We start from the raw sequence: 15,343 nt of genomic DNA, 5'->3' as shown, positions 1-15,343 counted from the left end.
CACTGCAGCAGAGCCCAGCTGGTATTATAGGTGCTGTCCTTCCAAAAAGGATTGCTGAGGAGGACACAACTGGTGTCCAGCAAAATAAGGACTGCCAACAACATCTGTTTATTTAAACCAAAGATAGTCCTACATTCTCCAAAGATACTATTTTTTTTGTTGATCTCACTTAAATTGTTGGAAATTTTCTGAAAGGCTGGGACTTCTATTCCAGTGCTATGGTTCCTGTGGGGAAACAGAGAAGCTATCCTCAGTGGAAATGTAAAAGTATCCTACTTTGTTGGATACACTGACCCTGGCAGCCACCGGTGGGCTTAACGCCTGCTTAACTACCTTCCCATTACTCAGAAGAGTAACTCCCAGCTCACGCATCAAAATTCAGCCACAGCGGATCTCCACTTTGGTCTCCCCATCTCCTAGCTAACATGAAATTTCCAAGAGAGACAGGTAAGTATAGCAAGACGAGGTACAGATATGCCTATAGGTGGCACTCTTGCCCTGACACAACACTGAAGGACCACGAAGCGCTGGTGCTCGCCGTCCCTTACAGGAGAGAGGCCCATGTCAGCAAAGAAACCCATTAGAAGCATTAATTCCACAAAGCACTTTTAATGAACATTTTCGATTTTATTGTCAACACACTTAAAAACGGAAACCTATGTTCAAAACAATTCTTTTTGAGAGTACTGAAATACAAAGTATTTCACATGGAAGTTTGTTATTGTAATGCAAACAGAAGTGAGATGTAGAATATGCCGATGCGCGTTGTATGTGCTCCAAGTCACAAGTTTAAGAACCGTACTGCTACAGAACTGTCACACGGGCTTGGAAAGTGAGCATTTGACTGTTTTTAAGTATCACCTCTGCATTTCTAGTATTACACATTTACTTGGAAACTTCCTAGCAGTGGACAGAGAACATGATAATTTTGTCTTCAAGGCTTGTTTTGAAAGCACCATGACAACAGACTGTTCAAACTACTTCCTTACAGAGGGAAGTCTAAACAGAGACAATTATTGCAGTTATGGCTTTTTAGGGGTAATGTTTATTATTATCTATGACAGGTTTGTGAATATACAATAACAAGCAAAAATCAGTATTTCCTGGTAGTCCCTTCTGGAAAGCAAAACCAGCACTGCCCGTTTTAATTTTTTTCTTTTTATACTAAAGAAAGCAAACTCTTATATTCTATACAAAATGCATGTGCTTGGCCAGGCACTGACCAGCTTTCCCTTCTAGATTCTGTAAAACTAAACTAACGCAAACACGCAAAACTTCTTTATTGGTTAGCAGCAAAGAAGTTCTGCAAACTTTACACAATAAATAGATTTCTGCTTAATTTAAATTTATTTCCGAAAGAGTGACATGACTAAATGAGTTGTATTGGACAGTGACACACGTACCACGCTCCATCACCAAGACCCTAAGCTTAGTCAGAAAGGAAGAGGAACGGAGCAAAGGGAAAGGAACGTCTGTTCTAAAACGACAGGAAGATTTATGCTGCACTTTGCTTTTCTCTTAAAGGTCCCAAAGAAAAGTTTTCTAAAGCTACCTCAAGGTTACTTCTCACACAAGCAAGTTGGTTCAAAATTCAATTTTGAACAGCATCTTTTCCTGAAAAACTGAGACATCCCTGCAGTCTGACACTTAATGACATTCCTGGCTTGTAACAACACGTATTCGTCACTCTCCTCTCCTCATCGTTTGCTTGACCGCTTTTCATGCTTATCCTTTGTGTGCTGGTTCCTGTTTCGGTGCCTCGGAGGAGAGCAGCTGACTCTCCTTCTGGACTGAAAGCTGGGTGTATATGGGTGAATTCTGCATTTCTTTGGTTTTTCTTCTTTCCTGCTTTTGTTTGGCTCAGGCTCCTTACTGTCTTCCTTTTGCTCACGTTCTTGGTCTTGTTCTTTTTGAGATGGTAATGTGTTTTTGATGGTATTAATAAGAAATCTTTTATTTGTACCAGCAAGAGGACATTTCAACCTGTAAAGACATTTAAAAGTGATCAAAGGACAAGATAAAAACATCCTGAAACAACTCTGAGATTTTAACTTAAATAATTTTAAGACAGGTTTGTGCTTTTGGCTTTCCTTGCATGCCACCTAGTGTAAACTCTCAGTACAGAAAGATATGCTTAAGGTTATCTCCATTCTCCTTTTATCTTAGTCTTTATAGGATGAAAATTATTCTACTCCAACACAGTGAAAATCCACATGATTTTCACAAGGTAGTGTGTGCAGGGGGAAGCAGAGGACGACAATATATTTTTTAAGTTTGACAGTGCTTAACGTGAGTATTCAGGAATCAAATATTTAGTAACATATTCCAAGTCAAATCAGAATGGTTTACAAGATCATAATCTACTCAAGTCAGCAGTATCTAATGAACTGAGATATTCAGAAAGTGAAAGATACACTTGCATGAAAAAACAAACAGCTGTAGCGATAAAACAAACATGAGGCATACCAATTTTAATTTCTATCTGGCAACCACCAAACAAAATGTTTTATTTCTTTTTCTTAAACAGAAAGGATACTTATCCAACTCTTCTCCATTGTTTCTGACTTTCTCCTCTTGCAGCTTAACATTTTTGCACATAATTTATCAGCTAGTTTTAGTGAACAAGTACTGTACATTTCATTTATCTTGTAGATATCAGCTGTACTCATTCCCAATTTCATCTCTTAAAGAATGGAATGAGAAAAAACAAGTTTGAATATATTCCTGCAGTAAGCAGAAATCACTCTGAAGACTTTGTTTATACTGGGAGCCACTGTGGTGTTTGTCTTCACAACATTTTTGAGTCTGCATACTAATAAAGTTACGGGATTACTCTAAAAAAGCAGAGCTGTTGGAGATGACAGTGCCCCTTACTGAATCAACTACGGAGTCAATGAATCCTAACACCACAATGTTAAGATCATCTATTCTGCTTGAGTATTTTGTGTAGAAACTATACCCTGACCATTTAAAAACCTTTGACACCTCTGAAAATCGGAGGTATCAGAACAACAAGAAAATTGTAGTGAAGATCATGTCTGATTATTTAGCATACTTCATGACTTGTAACTGGACATGGCATATACCATTATGTTTTGCTTCAGGTCTGCCTACTAAGCATTACTGATAATTTTTCTTGTCCTAAATCCTCAAAGAACTTACAAGAGTAATTTTAGAAGTATACACTAAACAGCCACACTGTTTTATTTCCACTAGGCATTTCTTGACACATTTCTACAGCATAATTATTTTAGAGTTTTCTAAACTTTCTGAATACAAATCTACACTGTTTTGCTCAAATACTGGTTAAAAAGAAATCCTAAAAAAACCCCAAACCTCTAGAGCTGTTATCTAGTATAGCTGTTCTGTAAATTAGGGAGACAGTATTTATCCATTAACTGTATTATGAAGTAAAAATACAAGGCTAATGTATGTCAGTAGAATAGGGTTTCTACTTCAAGCTGTATCAGCTATGAACATGGTGCTGAACATGGCACAGGTTACACTCAAGACATAACACAAACCAGCTAACATTTAAGTCCTCTGTATGTCTTATGCCAGCATTAAACTATTGTACCTCCACACTTCCTACCAAGGGCAGCTTTCTCCAGGCCGCATCCAGGCAAAAACTATTTCACATTTGTCTCCTTCCTCTTGCTTTTTCTTAAGAGCTAATGCATTGATTAATATATATTTACTAATATATATAACATCTGCCCTAAATAAGTTCACCTTGCTGGAGTATTTATTTCTTTTGGCACTATGAGTGCTGCCTGAGCTATACTAAGAATGCAAACTGATGAGAAATGCAGGGCTTCGGAGTCAGCTAAGAGATGCCATTAGTTCAGCATCATACAGTGATAAAAGAGAGCCACCGGGCTTTCACAGAGCAACAGTAAGTTATGGCACTGAAGAGAAACATTCGTCTTTAGTTTTATTGACCTCAGACTTCGACAAAGCAAATTCTGCCTTTAAGTCTTAAAGGAAATGAGATGTATGGCACATGCTATATTACACATGCACACACAAGCCCATAATGTTTACATATATCCATGGTATATATGGAACTGTGAAGATTAAAAGTGAAGTGTATTAATCCATTGATATCTTTGAGAGCATTTCTAATGGTGAGAAAATTGACCTCCCCAAAGACAAGCCTCTGGCTTGCTGTAGGTCTGATCCTGCAACACTCAATTCAATGACAGCTTTGCCCTCAATATAAGTTCTGAAGGGCTGGGAGGCAAGCTCAGCCTGTGCAAGGTGGAGCACAGTACTGCTGATGAGTAAACAGTGCCACAGAACAGATTTTAAAAGCTTTTCTTAAAAAAAAAAAAAAAAAAAAAAGTTAACGTGCCTGAGGCAGGGCTGCAGGCATGACCAAAGCAAGCACACAACCTGCAATTCTAGAGCAGTCTTGTCTACAAAATGGACTCTAGTTCTGTAACAACGTAGTCACTCAATGCAAGGGTTCACTTTTTGCTTTGTATGTTCCAATAAGCTAAACCAAGCTATTCTTACCCACATAACCTTGTCCCCCTCCACAACTAAGTCCCCCACACCCAAAAAATCTCTCCACTACGCAATGACAAAGAGTCAACATTGCATTTTGAGCAAGAAAAAAAAAATTAAATCTGTTATTGAGAACATAGGTCAACTCTTAACTCTACTTTTGATATTTTAAGCCAAATTCTGTGCAATGACACAGAATTTCCAGCTAATACCTGTTATCAAGTGTAGCAGTGCAGTTCAACACATAAGTGTACCGTGCAAGTTCTTAACAGTAAAACATGCTGACACCATTTAGGACACAAGAGTACAGTCCCATGCACCACAGTCTTTTCTCTGCTGGGTAACTGGACATATCAAACAGGTTTGGCACCATCAGCCTCAGCATATAGAGTAAATCACAGCTTGCCAGGAAACAAAGTTCATTATGGATGAACTTACAAGTACATTTCTAACACTTCCAAACTGCCATGGAAAATACAGTGCTTAGCAGAAGAGTGACTGAAGGCAAAAAAAAAAAAAAAAAAGCAGCTAAAGGTTGTTTTGCCAAACTAACTAATCCAGGCTGTTACCCTTTCACAGGGGATCACACAAAACAGGATGCCTGGGAGGACATGGCAAGCTTTTTTGTATGGACTTGGCAGCTAGATACAGCTGGCAGGACTTTGGATGGGAACCGGTGCTCTGATCACAAGATTTCAACATATTTACTTTGCAATCTCTGTCTGTACCCTGTTTCTCCTCCTCTTCACATTCAAATGAAAGAGCTGTAGGGGAATCACATTGCAGTGTTTCTGCACAGTCATGCAACACCCATTCAAAGACAAGATGCAATACAGCATTTCGCAGTTCCAGTGCCCTCAAATGCCTTGGCCTCATCTTCGTTATTTTGTATTCTGCAGTACTTCTAACAGATTTGGTATTGAACAGAAAGCTATCTGTAGGAATGAAAGCAATTTTAGGATTGCTTTACAAGAAATCAGGTTAAAAACAATTTAATGCTTCCAAAATTTATCTTCTTTTTGCAATTTCATCTGCTCTTACAATGTAGAGCTGAACAAACCATCCCAAAATATCCTGTTTTCTGTATCTTATTTTAGGTAAGCTTTTCACGTAAGCCAAGATTACATTCAGTTCAGCCTTAGCACTTGCTACCAGCATCTTTGAAGACCAGACCGATACCTTGGAGAAAAAAAAAAAAAAAGCCTCTAGAACACAGTAGCTTTTGTGGCATTTTAACTGCCTTTCTCAATTAAAGCAGAACCACTTAAAATGGGACCTAACTCCACTGCTATAAAGAAGCTTATGAATTATGTACATAGGACCAACAAAAACACTTAAGGAAAGCTGAGCTTTTAGTTTGATTTTTACCTAGACACATGATGGAAAACCCCAAATATCCTATGGCTTTATTTCATCTGTGTCCAATACTCTCTGATGAAATAAGGATAAATTTATCTAACCATTTCAAGTGTTCTTACACTATTTGTCCACAACTGCCCATCCTGGATCCAGCTGGCCCTTCAAATGTTAACTTCCAGACAGCTGCTCTGATGTCTTTTCTCATCTCAGAAGTTCCAGCATCACAGCAGCATCACTGAGATTCAGCCACAGATTCTGCTCTCTTTTGCTCAACATTTCCGGGATTAAGACACCTTCAGAAGAGGATCCTCCTTTCCTTTTCTCTCACAGATGTTCTTACTTGTGACTAGCTCTACTAATGCTTGAACCAGATACATCATCAGCAGGTATCATAAGGATGTAGGAGACCCCCAACAAGAATCACTATGGCCATAGAGTATGTACAAAAGGAGCATTGCAGGAGCTAGAAACACTGCAGTGCTGAGAGCAAACATCTTGAGGACATCCAAGGAATAAGTCAATACTCAAGAGCCAACAACATGGTATCTACAAACAAGAATATCCAGTATTTCTTGCACTCATTTGCCATGGACCTAGATACTGCCAATCTGAGCAGTCCTGAGAGCATGGAGGCCAGTGAGCTAAGACTCCTAACCAATTAAGAGCTCATGTAGCCCATTGGCGATACTGACAGTTGCTCCGTGCCCAGGGAGCCTCAGATAATTTCCCTTCACATATAAGCTCCTGCCCGATATCACCACCAACCTCCCTGTTTAGGACAAGCCTTTCTTCTACTAGCATCTAACCCCTACAGGTTGCAGCACCTACCCACATCATCCACAGCAAACTTGTAAGACAATGTAACACTGGCAAAACATTCCCAAACTGGAAGAAATACCATCCCATATTTCAAGGCTGAGTCTTTGTACTAGAGACTTGGGCTAAAGGATGACTGCTTGGTACAATTTTTCAGTACCTGTCAGCTATGCTAGCTTGGATGTTTGTAATTTAGGCTCAAACAGCAGCTGACTATCCATCTCGCATGAGGAGGCAGCAAAAAGGTAGGTAGGGGTGCTTGGGGAACTTCTTCAAACAGCACACTTGAGCTATGGAGAACTAATCACTCTGGACACTAATGGAGCAGTGGCTTGAACCTGAAAGCAGTCCCAAAACAGTGTTCAGAGACTGGCTAAGATTTTGCTGCCATCAAACCCACCAGGAGACACTACTCCTTTGTAATGGTATGCACAATATTGTTCCCAGGGAATGCCACCTCCCCATGCACCTCCCTTTAACCAATTCCTGTCAAATGCCACTGACTCCAGAAATGTATTTCCCAGTATTCAACAGCCGCTGGAGAGCAACATAAACTGGAATCAGCAAAGTATGAGCAGTAGCAGCCTCTGCTTCTCCTTACCCAAAGACAGATGGCAGAACAAATCTTTTCTTCATAGGCCGAGTTGCTTCAACTATCCAGTGCCAATGCAGGATTGATGGCCTTACACTAGATGTCTCCAGGGTTTGTGCATTTCTTCTCCAGGACTCCTCTGACAAAGGGCTGAGGAAATCCCAGAAGTCCTCATGAAACACACCTGTAAGCATTTTGAGTTTGGCAAGGAAGGAAGGTTTTGCGTTTCACCTGTTAAGACTGTGGTTTTAGACAAGTTGGTGATGACCTTGTCTCTTTGCTTCTACCAGTTATGCTTTCCTGGATTTGGTCTACTAATATACATTTTCATGATCTAACTTTTCTGCTCATTTCATTTGCTATCCACAGAGCTCAGAGCAGCAGTTACCTTCTCCTCAGTAGTTTACAGTTGCAAGGTTACATGTCAGTCTTGGATCTAATCTCTGAAGCCCTTCAGGATTTACCGTAGCATCAGTTACATCTGATCGCATTTGGCTGGAGTGTGATACTCAGCTGAGCATAGTTAAGTTTCCTTCCAAGTATCTCACTAGTTATCTCATCTCCCAGGTAAATATGCAATACCTAGCTGTTGGGCCAGTTCAGAAGGACCAGAACAGCACAATGGAGCATGAAAAATATTAAAGGGAAGAGAGCAGTGGCAGCTTCCAGCTGCTGTTCTCTTGTGCTTGCAGAACTAGACACCAAAGGTTATTGGGAGTCTGCCTATGGAGGGCTTTATACCTTCCTTACAGCCACATACACCAGCTGTACACTAGCCTATGCCAAACTCTATGGCAGCAGGTTTGTGACAAATGGGATTACTACCAGTCTCTCTTAAGGATAAATTCAGAGAGGGAAAAATCCCTGGAGAAGCATCATATACAAAAAAAATCATCTGAGTGCAGGATATCCTGAGCTGCAGGCTGCCCGAAGCTGGGATAGTACCTTGAGGAAGTACTGCTACTTTGTTGTACTTTTCTTCCTCCATTTCCTAGGTGCTGGGTATTGGCCACTGATGGAGACAGGGCACTGCAGAAATGGATCCATTGTTTGACCCAGTATAGCTATTCTCACGTTCCTCTGCAGCTGAAAGGATCCTTACTTCAACAGTCTCAGTTCAGGATATCACCATGCCAATCCCTACGTCAACAGTCTTCCTCTGCCTGAAGCCTTCTTGACAATCCTCTCCTCCTACACCTTTAACACAACCCTGGCCTAGCCACACACTATTTCACTTTAGTGGAATCTGCAGTTGTTCTGAAGAACAGGTCACCCTTGGCTATCCCCTCCTCTGGCAGGTCTTGGGCACAAGGCTTCAGCAAACTGCATGTTACCCCGAGCTGACCATCACAGCCAGCTGCGCAGGACCACCACTCTTTTACAGAGAAGGAACAAGAAGGAGCCGGAGCCAGGAGCAGAAGCGCATATGCACTCCTGGCAGGTATTCCAGACTGCACAAGCAGCAGCGAAGTTGCACAGGGATGGTTGGTTATCTCCCAACAGAAATCTCCATACCTGGAATTAACTTGCAAATTCACGGTAACTGGATGCATGCAACACTTCACAGTGCTAACTAATTATCTGCACTGGTTTACTGGCCATTTGGCAAGGCTGACAGGGTAAAAGCATGCTGCGTCAGTATAGCTATAACCACTCCAGGGGATTAAACCAATTTAACTATTTTAACATAAAGAGTGTAAACTGCATCCCTAGCAGAAATACCGGGTAAAATATACAAAACCCCCCAAACTTGTTTAGAAAACATAAGGATTAAATGTTTTCAGCAAGATGCTATTTTAATCTCTTCAGAGCTACTAAAACAAACACAGCCAAGAAATCAGCCGAGAACTTCATTAACAGCGCAGGCTTATCTTTTACTACTGTTGGTGGAGGAAGCCAAACCTTATCTACAAATGAGTTTAATGCAGTCAACTGGTGTACTACTTGTGTGAACATCCCTAGATCCAATAGCTTCTTATCAAAGTCATACACATTATTTTAAGATGAATGACTCTTCTCGGCACGTTATTACTTCTTTAATTACAATTACATGCATTACATTCCATAATAATCTAGCTGTAAACACTGAAATACTGCATTGAGGAATTAATACTGTATTTCTATTAAGATTTAAATACTGTGATTCTTCTCCCACTTGCTACACAAATTAGCCCCTGGGTTTTAGGGGTTTTTTTTAAGTATTAAAAAATACCTCCTTCCAAAATTGGATTATACTTCGAGTTCATTTTTGGCTGCAATTTACACATGGATTCTCTACTAGAGGATCATTTATTATTTTTATTGTTTTAAGGGTTTAGGTTTCTTTGTCAGGTTACAAATTCTGTTAACTTAAACAGAATCTAAGCCAGTAACATGTGGCCAGTATGTAAGTAAATGCACACTGAAACTACCCAGTATTTTAAAGGCTCACGAGGTTCCAATTCAAACTTTGCAATTCCATCCATTATAAGGAAACACTATTACAGTTTTCCAATTGCTTTGACTTCAACACATTCAGTCACACAATTTCATGCAGGCAGAATTTACTTGAACTTCTTTCTTATCTGGACTCAAATTTTTGTCCAGACAAATTAATACATGGATGAAGACAAATTATTTAAACATGAAGCAAATTAAAAGGTAGAGACTTCTGTCACGCATTAAATGTAGAATTTATTTTGGCATCGGTCACAGAATTAATTTCCTCTTGGCACAACTTACCAACCCATAGCTCCCATTGTTTCAGCTCTGGTTCTCCCACGTTTTGCCTCTTTGAGTAACTCTTCCACAGCCTTCCTAAATATAAGGAAAAGAAAAAAGTTACCACTTGCGGAACACAAGAACTTGCCACTTTATGCACTTATGTAAATAAAGTGGAGAGCTTCTTCACTGTAATGAATTCAGCCATAAAGAAGCTACCAAAATCACCTTGACTTTCTTATTAAAAGAATTCAGATTTCTATCCATCAAGATTAAAAGAAACATTTTGACATATTAAAAGCAATTAAAGCTGTTGCAAATACAACAATTCCAATACTAATTGAAGATTAGAAATAAAGTGTACAAAACTGGTATACTACACAGAAAAGCACAGTCCCTATCACTTTGCCTTGGGAATGCTCTTCCCTGCTGTCACTTCACTTAGGTTCTTCCTGAAGTCTTTCAGCCACAGCAGACCTATTTTGAGCACAGCTGAATACCAGCAGTAAAATAGCAAGCAGTCAGACAACAGTAAAATCCCTTCAACTACCAGTCATCAAACTGCACTACCTTTGTGTAACAGTGGAAGAAAAGAGCTCATCTTTGTGACTATGATCCACCACCATCCAAAACAACCAACTTTTACATTATCAGCATATTCTAGAACAAACTGGCAAGACTACCACTGAAGCGATTAAATAACTATGCTCACATAAAAAGGTCATCGGAGAGCGTAAATTATGCAAATTATAGATAACTCCTGCAATGTCAGTCTCTCAGTTCTCTTTATGAATTAATTTCAATCTCAAATAAAACTTAAGTAACTGCTCTACAGTACATGGTTGAAGTTAATGGGAAAACCAATGAAGGGATAACGCGAGCCGTTTATTATATAAATTGAACGCATAAACTAACAATTTAGTTAGTTAACTGTAAGCAACTATATATATCAACCAAAAAATAACTGCAAGACAGAAAAGGAAAGCTATGCACCTGGCTGTAATACCCAGTATATGAAGCTAAGCATTAACACCACTGACCTGGGTAAGACTGAAGGCTTGAGGAACTGAAGGTAGGAGGTAACAAAGAGGGTATTTATTGTTTAGGTCTCCCAGCTATGATAGTCCAAATGCCAGCAGCCATTCTGGCACATGTGAGCAACACAATCATCTTGATAGTACAAGTGTGCGTGTAGACTGTGCAAAACAGGTAACTGCCAACAGACTTCAACTCAAGCTTCAAGGAAGCCATGTCCTATCACATTGTTATGGTATTATTAGCATAGCAGAATTTTGCTGCTTTGCCACAGATTAAAAAAAGCCTAAGTATCCATTTTGTTGTCAAGCCAAAACTGAGACTAGAGAAGTCAAGAATCATCATCTAATAGGAGAAGCAGGTCTGAGAAGAAAAGTAAGCTATTTACATGGCAGGTCCATGTCAAGACCTAACAAGTTATTGCGGGGCTCTGAACATCTAACAGAGTGGTTTATTACCATTTAGGTTATTAAAGTCTACACAGAAAACACAAGAGGTCTTAGCTTTAAACGCATACAGTGCATGTGCGTTAACAGGGAATGAAAATAAGCAGTACAGAATTTCCTTCAGTAGCTAATGAGAAAATGTCATGCAGTTACAGGGCAGCCTACATCTGTCATTCTAGATCTAACCTTCTTCAGTTTGTTATGGTCTTAACATAAGCCTTTACTGGCTCCCTTCACATTTGTGATCGTGGATTTGTTCATTCATTAGGACAGGATGCTGACATTTTATAAACACACACACACTTTTTCTTCTGTCTGTATTGCTTTTGGGCATGCTTTGGTTTTCCCTGGTACCAGAAAACAAATTGGTGCTAAATGAGTACAAGTGTAACGTACATCAAGTTGTAGCTACTCTTTCTACAGTTACTCTGCAGCTCTGCTTGGATATAGTTTTCATATTTTATACTTACAGCCAGCTATCACGGAACTACTTCCTCACTTTATAGTAGTTTCCAGCAAGCAGTACTTTAGCTAAAGATTCCTAAACAAGCCTCCAGAGTCTGTCACTAGCTGTCGAAGAACATATAAATAATCCTTGATCAACTTTTATATATATATATATATATACATATATATAATTCCCCCTTTGTTCCAAGGGGAAACAATTCTATCCAGCAAAAGCTGAGATCTGTGCCAGACAGACATGCAAATACTCACAGGCTATAACTTTTTCCTTTGGGAGTTTGCATTTGAGGGGCTTTGCAAAGGAAAGCGTCCAAGACTTCCACAGAAACAATAGTAGAGAAACGCACCAAAAATTGTAGTATTGCTTCTCTGTGCACTAGTTTATTAATGGCATATTGGTTTAAGGTTCCTCACAGAAGTCTCTCTCTCATATAAGGTTATTAGTCTCAGTAGCAGTTGGGCTTGGGGTACTTTGAATCCTTTTTGAAGCATACATTCAATTGCAAGGACATGTGGCATATGCAGTCATAGCATGAGCATTTGTGGGAACGGAGCATCTGCCCAGGTTTGGAGTTGGTAACCTGTCTGAGTCACCTGTACCTAGATGCAAAGTACAGCATCAGCAACCTTACCAGCTACTGCTGCCTTCCCAGGTAGGAGCAGTGGCATATGTGGGACAGCTACTGCCAAGAACAAAAAAAAAAGGGTAAGAAACACAGGCTCTACCACTGAAACGTGGGAGATGTTGCATATGCAGGTCTCCACGAAGTTATGGCAAAAATTATTTTTTCTCCAGACCCAGAATTTTCTGTCTGAGCAGCCTGAGCTAGTTTATAGTAATGACAGCAGAAACATGTGGCCTTTATAAAAGCCTGTCCCGAGCCTTCAAACAGCAATGTCAGACAAAGGGAAGGAAAGAGGGAAAAAAAAAAGTATCTGACACTTACTTACCGCAGCTACCAAACTTAGTGATTCTGTTTTGAGAAACCTGACTAGGAGGCAGATGAAAAGCCTGTCACTATTTTATGTTATAAAACCTATCATTATTTTACAATTAAAATCATAAACCAGAGTATCTGAGCTACAAAGCACTAATAAAAGCCACACACACAAACATTTTTTAAACAGCTATGATTCAGTTTTAGGGGAAACATCACAATAAATTAATATGGTGACACCAATTCTATTAACTTAGGTAGGAATTATAAGCCATTAAGTATTTGAGACTTTTTTTTCCCCTCTGGTTATATCAAAGATCAGACTGACTTGGCATCCATCTTAGTAGCCTTATAAGTCAACACCTTCCTTTCATCAAACACTGTTTCCTAATATTGGTCCTTCAACATCAATCTTATTCAGTGCACCTACACAAAGCCCTTTCGACTTGCACAGACAAATGAAAAAAATCCTCAAATCCTCTTTGAAATAATGTGTTTCCACTCACTGAACTTACATCCTCTACACAAGTAAGCCAAAAGCTTAAAAGCTATGCAAACAAGGTTTTTACATTTGCTTTTAGAGGCCTCTTGGGACTTTGCATTCCTTGTTCTCTTCATTTTTACAGCTTGGTTACAATACAAGCAGTCCTGTGGCTGCCAGCTTCAACTCCAAGACCAGCAGCATGAGCAAAGAGAACACAGCATGCAGCTTTCACAGGAGAGCCACGCAAACACTGGGGGACTGACAGGAAGGAAAATTAGGGACAGGGGTACATTTAAGAACACTGTCATCATTCTGGCACCTTTTATAGCAAGCACCACTTAAAACTTCCTGTAGCAATCCTTTCTGAGCAGTCAAATTTAGCTGCAGAATTACAGTAACATGAAGGTATAAGCAGTGATGTTTTTATCTTCAAGAGTATCACCCAAGACCTATTTACATTTCTGAGGGATTAGACCTTTTCCTCTATATTCCAAGGTTACAGGCAAAGCTCCCGTTGCATAAATCCTAACTTGCATCACAAATGCATGTGCCCAAAGAATGGGAGAACGTTAAAGTTTCCGAAGTCAGGCAAAACCAGAGATATTTTCTATTCCTCACTCAGGGAAAGAGCTTCATCATTTTTCCGAAAGATCATACAGACTGAAAAATGAATAATTGGTAATAAAGAGGTATGACTGATACAGTTACAGGCAATGAAAACACTGTGTCATTACAGAGACCACCCAATGTTTGTAATTATAGACCACTCTGTTAGGAGAAGACGTATCATGCTGCAGCTGACAGCCGTGAGGCCACACAGCCACAGCTCCATGCCCAAGTCCAACCAGTAGCAAGGCTGAAAATCTACTCCCAGCAGGCAGATGCACACACCACACATATACACCACTGGCCACACTGATCACAGACACACAGAGCGCTCACACCAACAGCTTCATCCTGCTCTTCTCTCTGGCTGGAGTGCACGAGGCTTCAGCCCAACTCCACTGCTGGTACACACCATTACACAGAGCTGGCTTGGACTCCCTGGTCCCCCAGTACCCAAGCCCACTGAAGTTTTGCCCATAGGGACACACAGGCACACACGTCTCACCCCTGGAGACCCTTTGACCCAACAGTCTCTCCAGCAGCTGGCCAGGTCTCCCTGGTGCCTCCAACAGCTAGCTCCTCCCGTGGTCTTGCTCTTAGAGATACACACTCACCTCCCAGCTCCCACCTTATTCACCCACTCACCCGGTGATCCAGCTTGATCTTTGCTAGCAGCCACACGCTCCCTTCACACAACTACACTTGCTCCAGTACTGCAGCACAGGTAAATAATAGGTCCCCAATCCCACTCCAGTGGCTGACACTTGGTTTTACTCACTCCATGAAGTGTTCCCGGTTGCTGGCATGCAGCCCTCCAGCCCAGGGTCCCAACCCAACTGCTGGCATCTAGACCTGCACTGGTTCCAGTTGCTGGCACCACGGACACACAGTCCCTCCGACCCATGCTTTGACTCTAGTTGCTAGCAATGAGATGTACACCCACTCCCCTCAAATACAGTCCCTCACCCAAGAAAGAGTTAGAAAGGAATTTAACAGGAAGACAGGACAGACTGCGCCGATCAGGCGCAGGGCACAGCCAGCCAAGGGTACCAACCAGCAGCCTATTCACACACGACCAGACATTTTTACCCCTTTATTCCTCTATTTTCCCACTCTTGCTTCTCCCCAAATCACCTGAACCTATCCCTTTCCCCGCCTTTGGTTCCTCCCCTACACACCCTGTAATAAGCCTCACGCAATCTCAAAATGCTCTTCTCCTGCATCCCATAATACATCCCACACCCCTAGGCAGCAACACCCTTAAGTCCCAAAGGCGCTCCAGCATTGACTCATCTTCATGGATGTCACACCTGGAGGATGAGGCTGACTCCTGGGACCAGCCCTGGGAGGGGCCCAGAGAAGATGTTTTCATCTATTTCATCTACTATTTGCG

At 40.8% G+C, this 15,343-nt stretch overlaps 1 protein-coding gene across 1 annotated transcript; it reads right to left on the bottom strand.

The window, feature by feature from the left end:
• Window positions 1-606: 606 nt before the first annotated feature.
• POLR1D (polymerase (RNA) I polypeptide D, 16kDa) lies at window positions 607-14,569 on the bottom strand. The gene is made up of 3 exons (XM_010572685.1): window positions 14,565-14,569; window positions 9,998-10,072; window positions 607-1,983 (listed from the first exon to the last, which is right to left on the bottom strand). Exons 2-3 carry the CDS (start codon window positions 10,012-10,014, stop codon window positions 1,698-1,700), a joined length of 303 nt encoding a protein of 100 aa, XP_010570987.1. The 5' UTR covers window positions 10,015-10,072; window positions 14,565-14,569; the 3' UTR covers window positions 607-1,697.
• Between the last annotated feature and the right edge of the window lie 774 nt (window positions 14,570-15,343).

This window comes from Haliaeetus leucocephalus, unplaced genomic scaffold, assembly GCF_000737465.1.
Source record: "Haliaeetus leucocephalus isolate CR32 unplaced genomic scaffold, Haliaeetus_leucocephalus-4.0 Scaffold351, whole genome shotgun sequence".
Classification (NCBI taxonomy): Eukaryota; Metazoa; Chordata; class Aves; order Accipitriformes; family Accipitridae; genus Haliaeetus; species Haliaeetus leucocephalus.
Note: the sequence above shows the minus strand (reverse complement) of the source record. Positions and strands in the feature narration are given on the sequence as shown.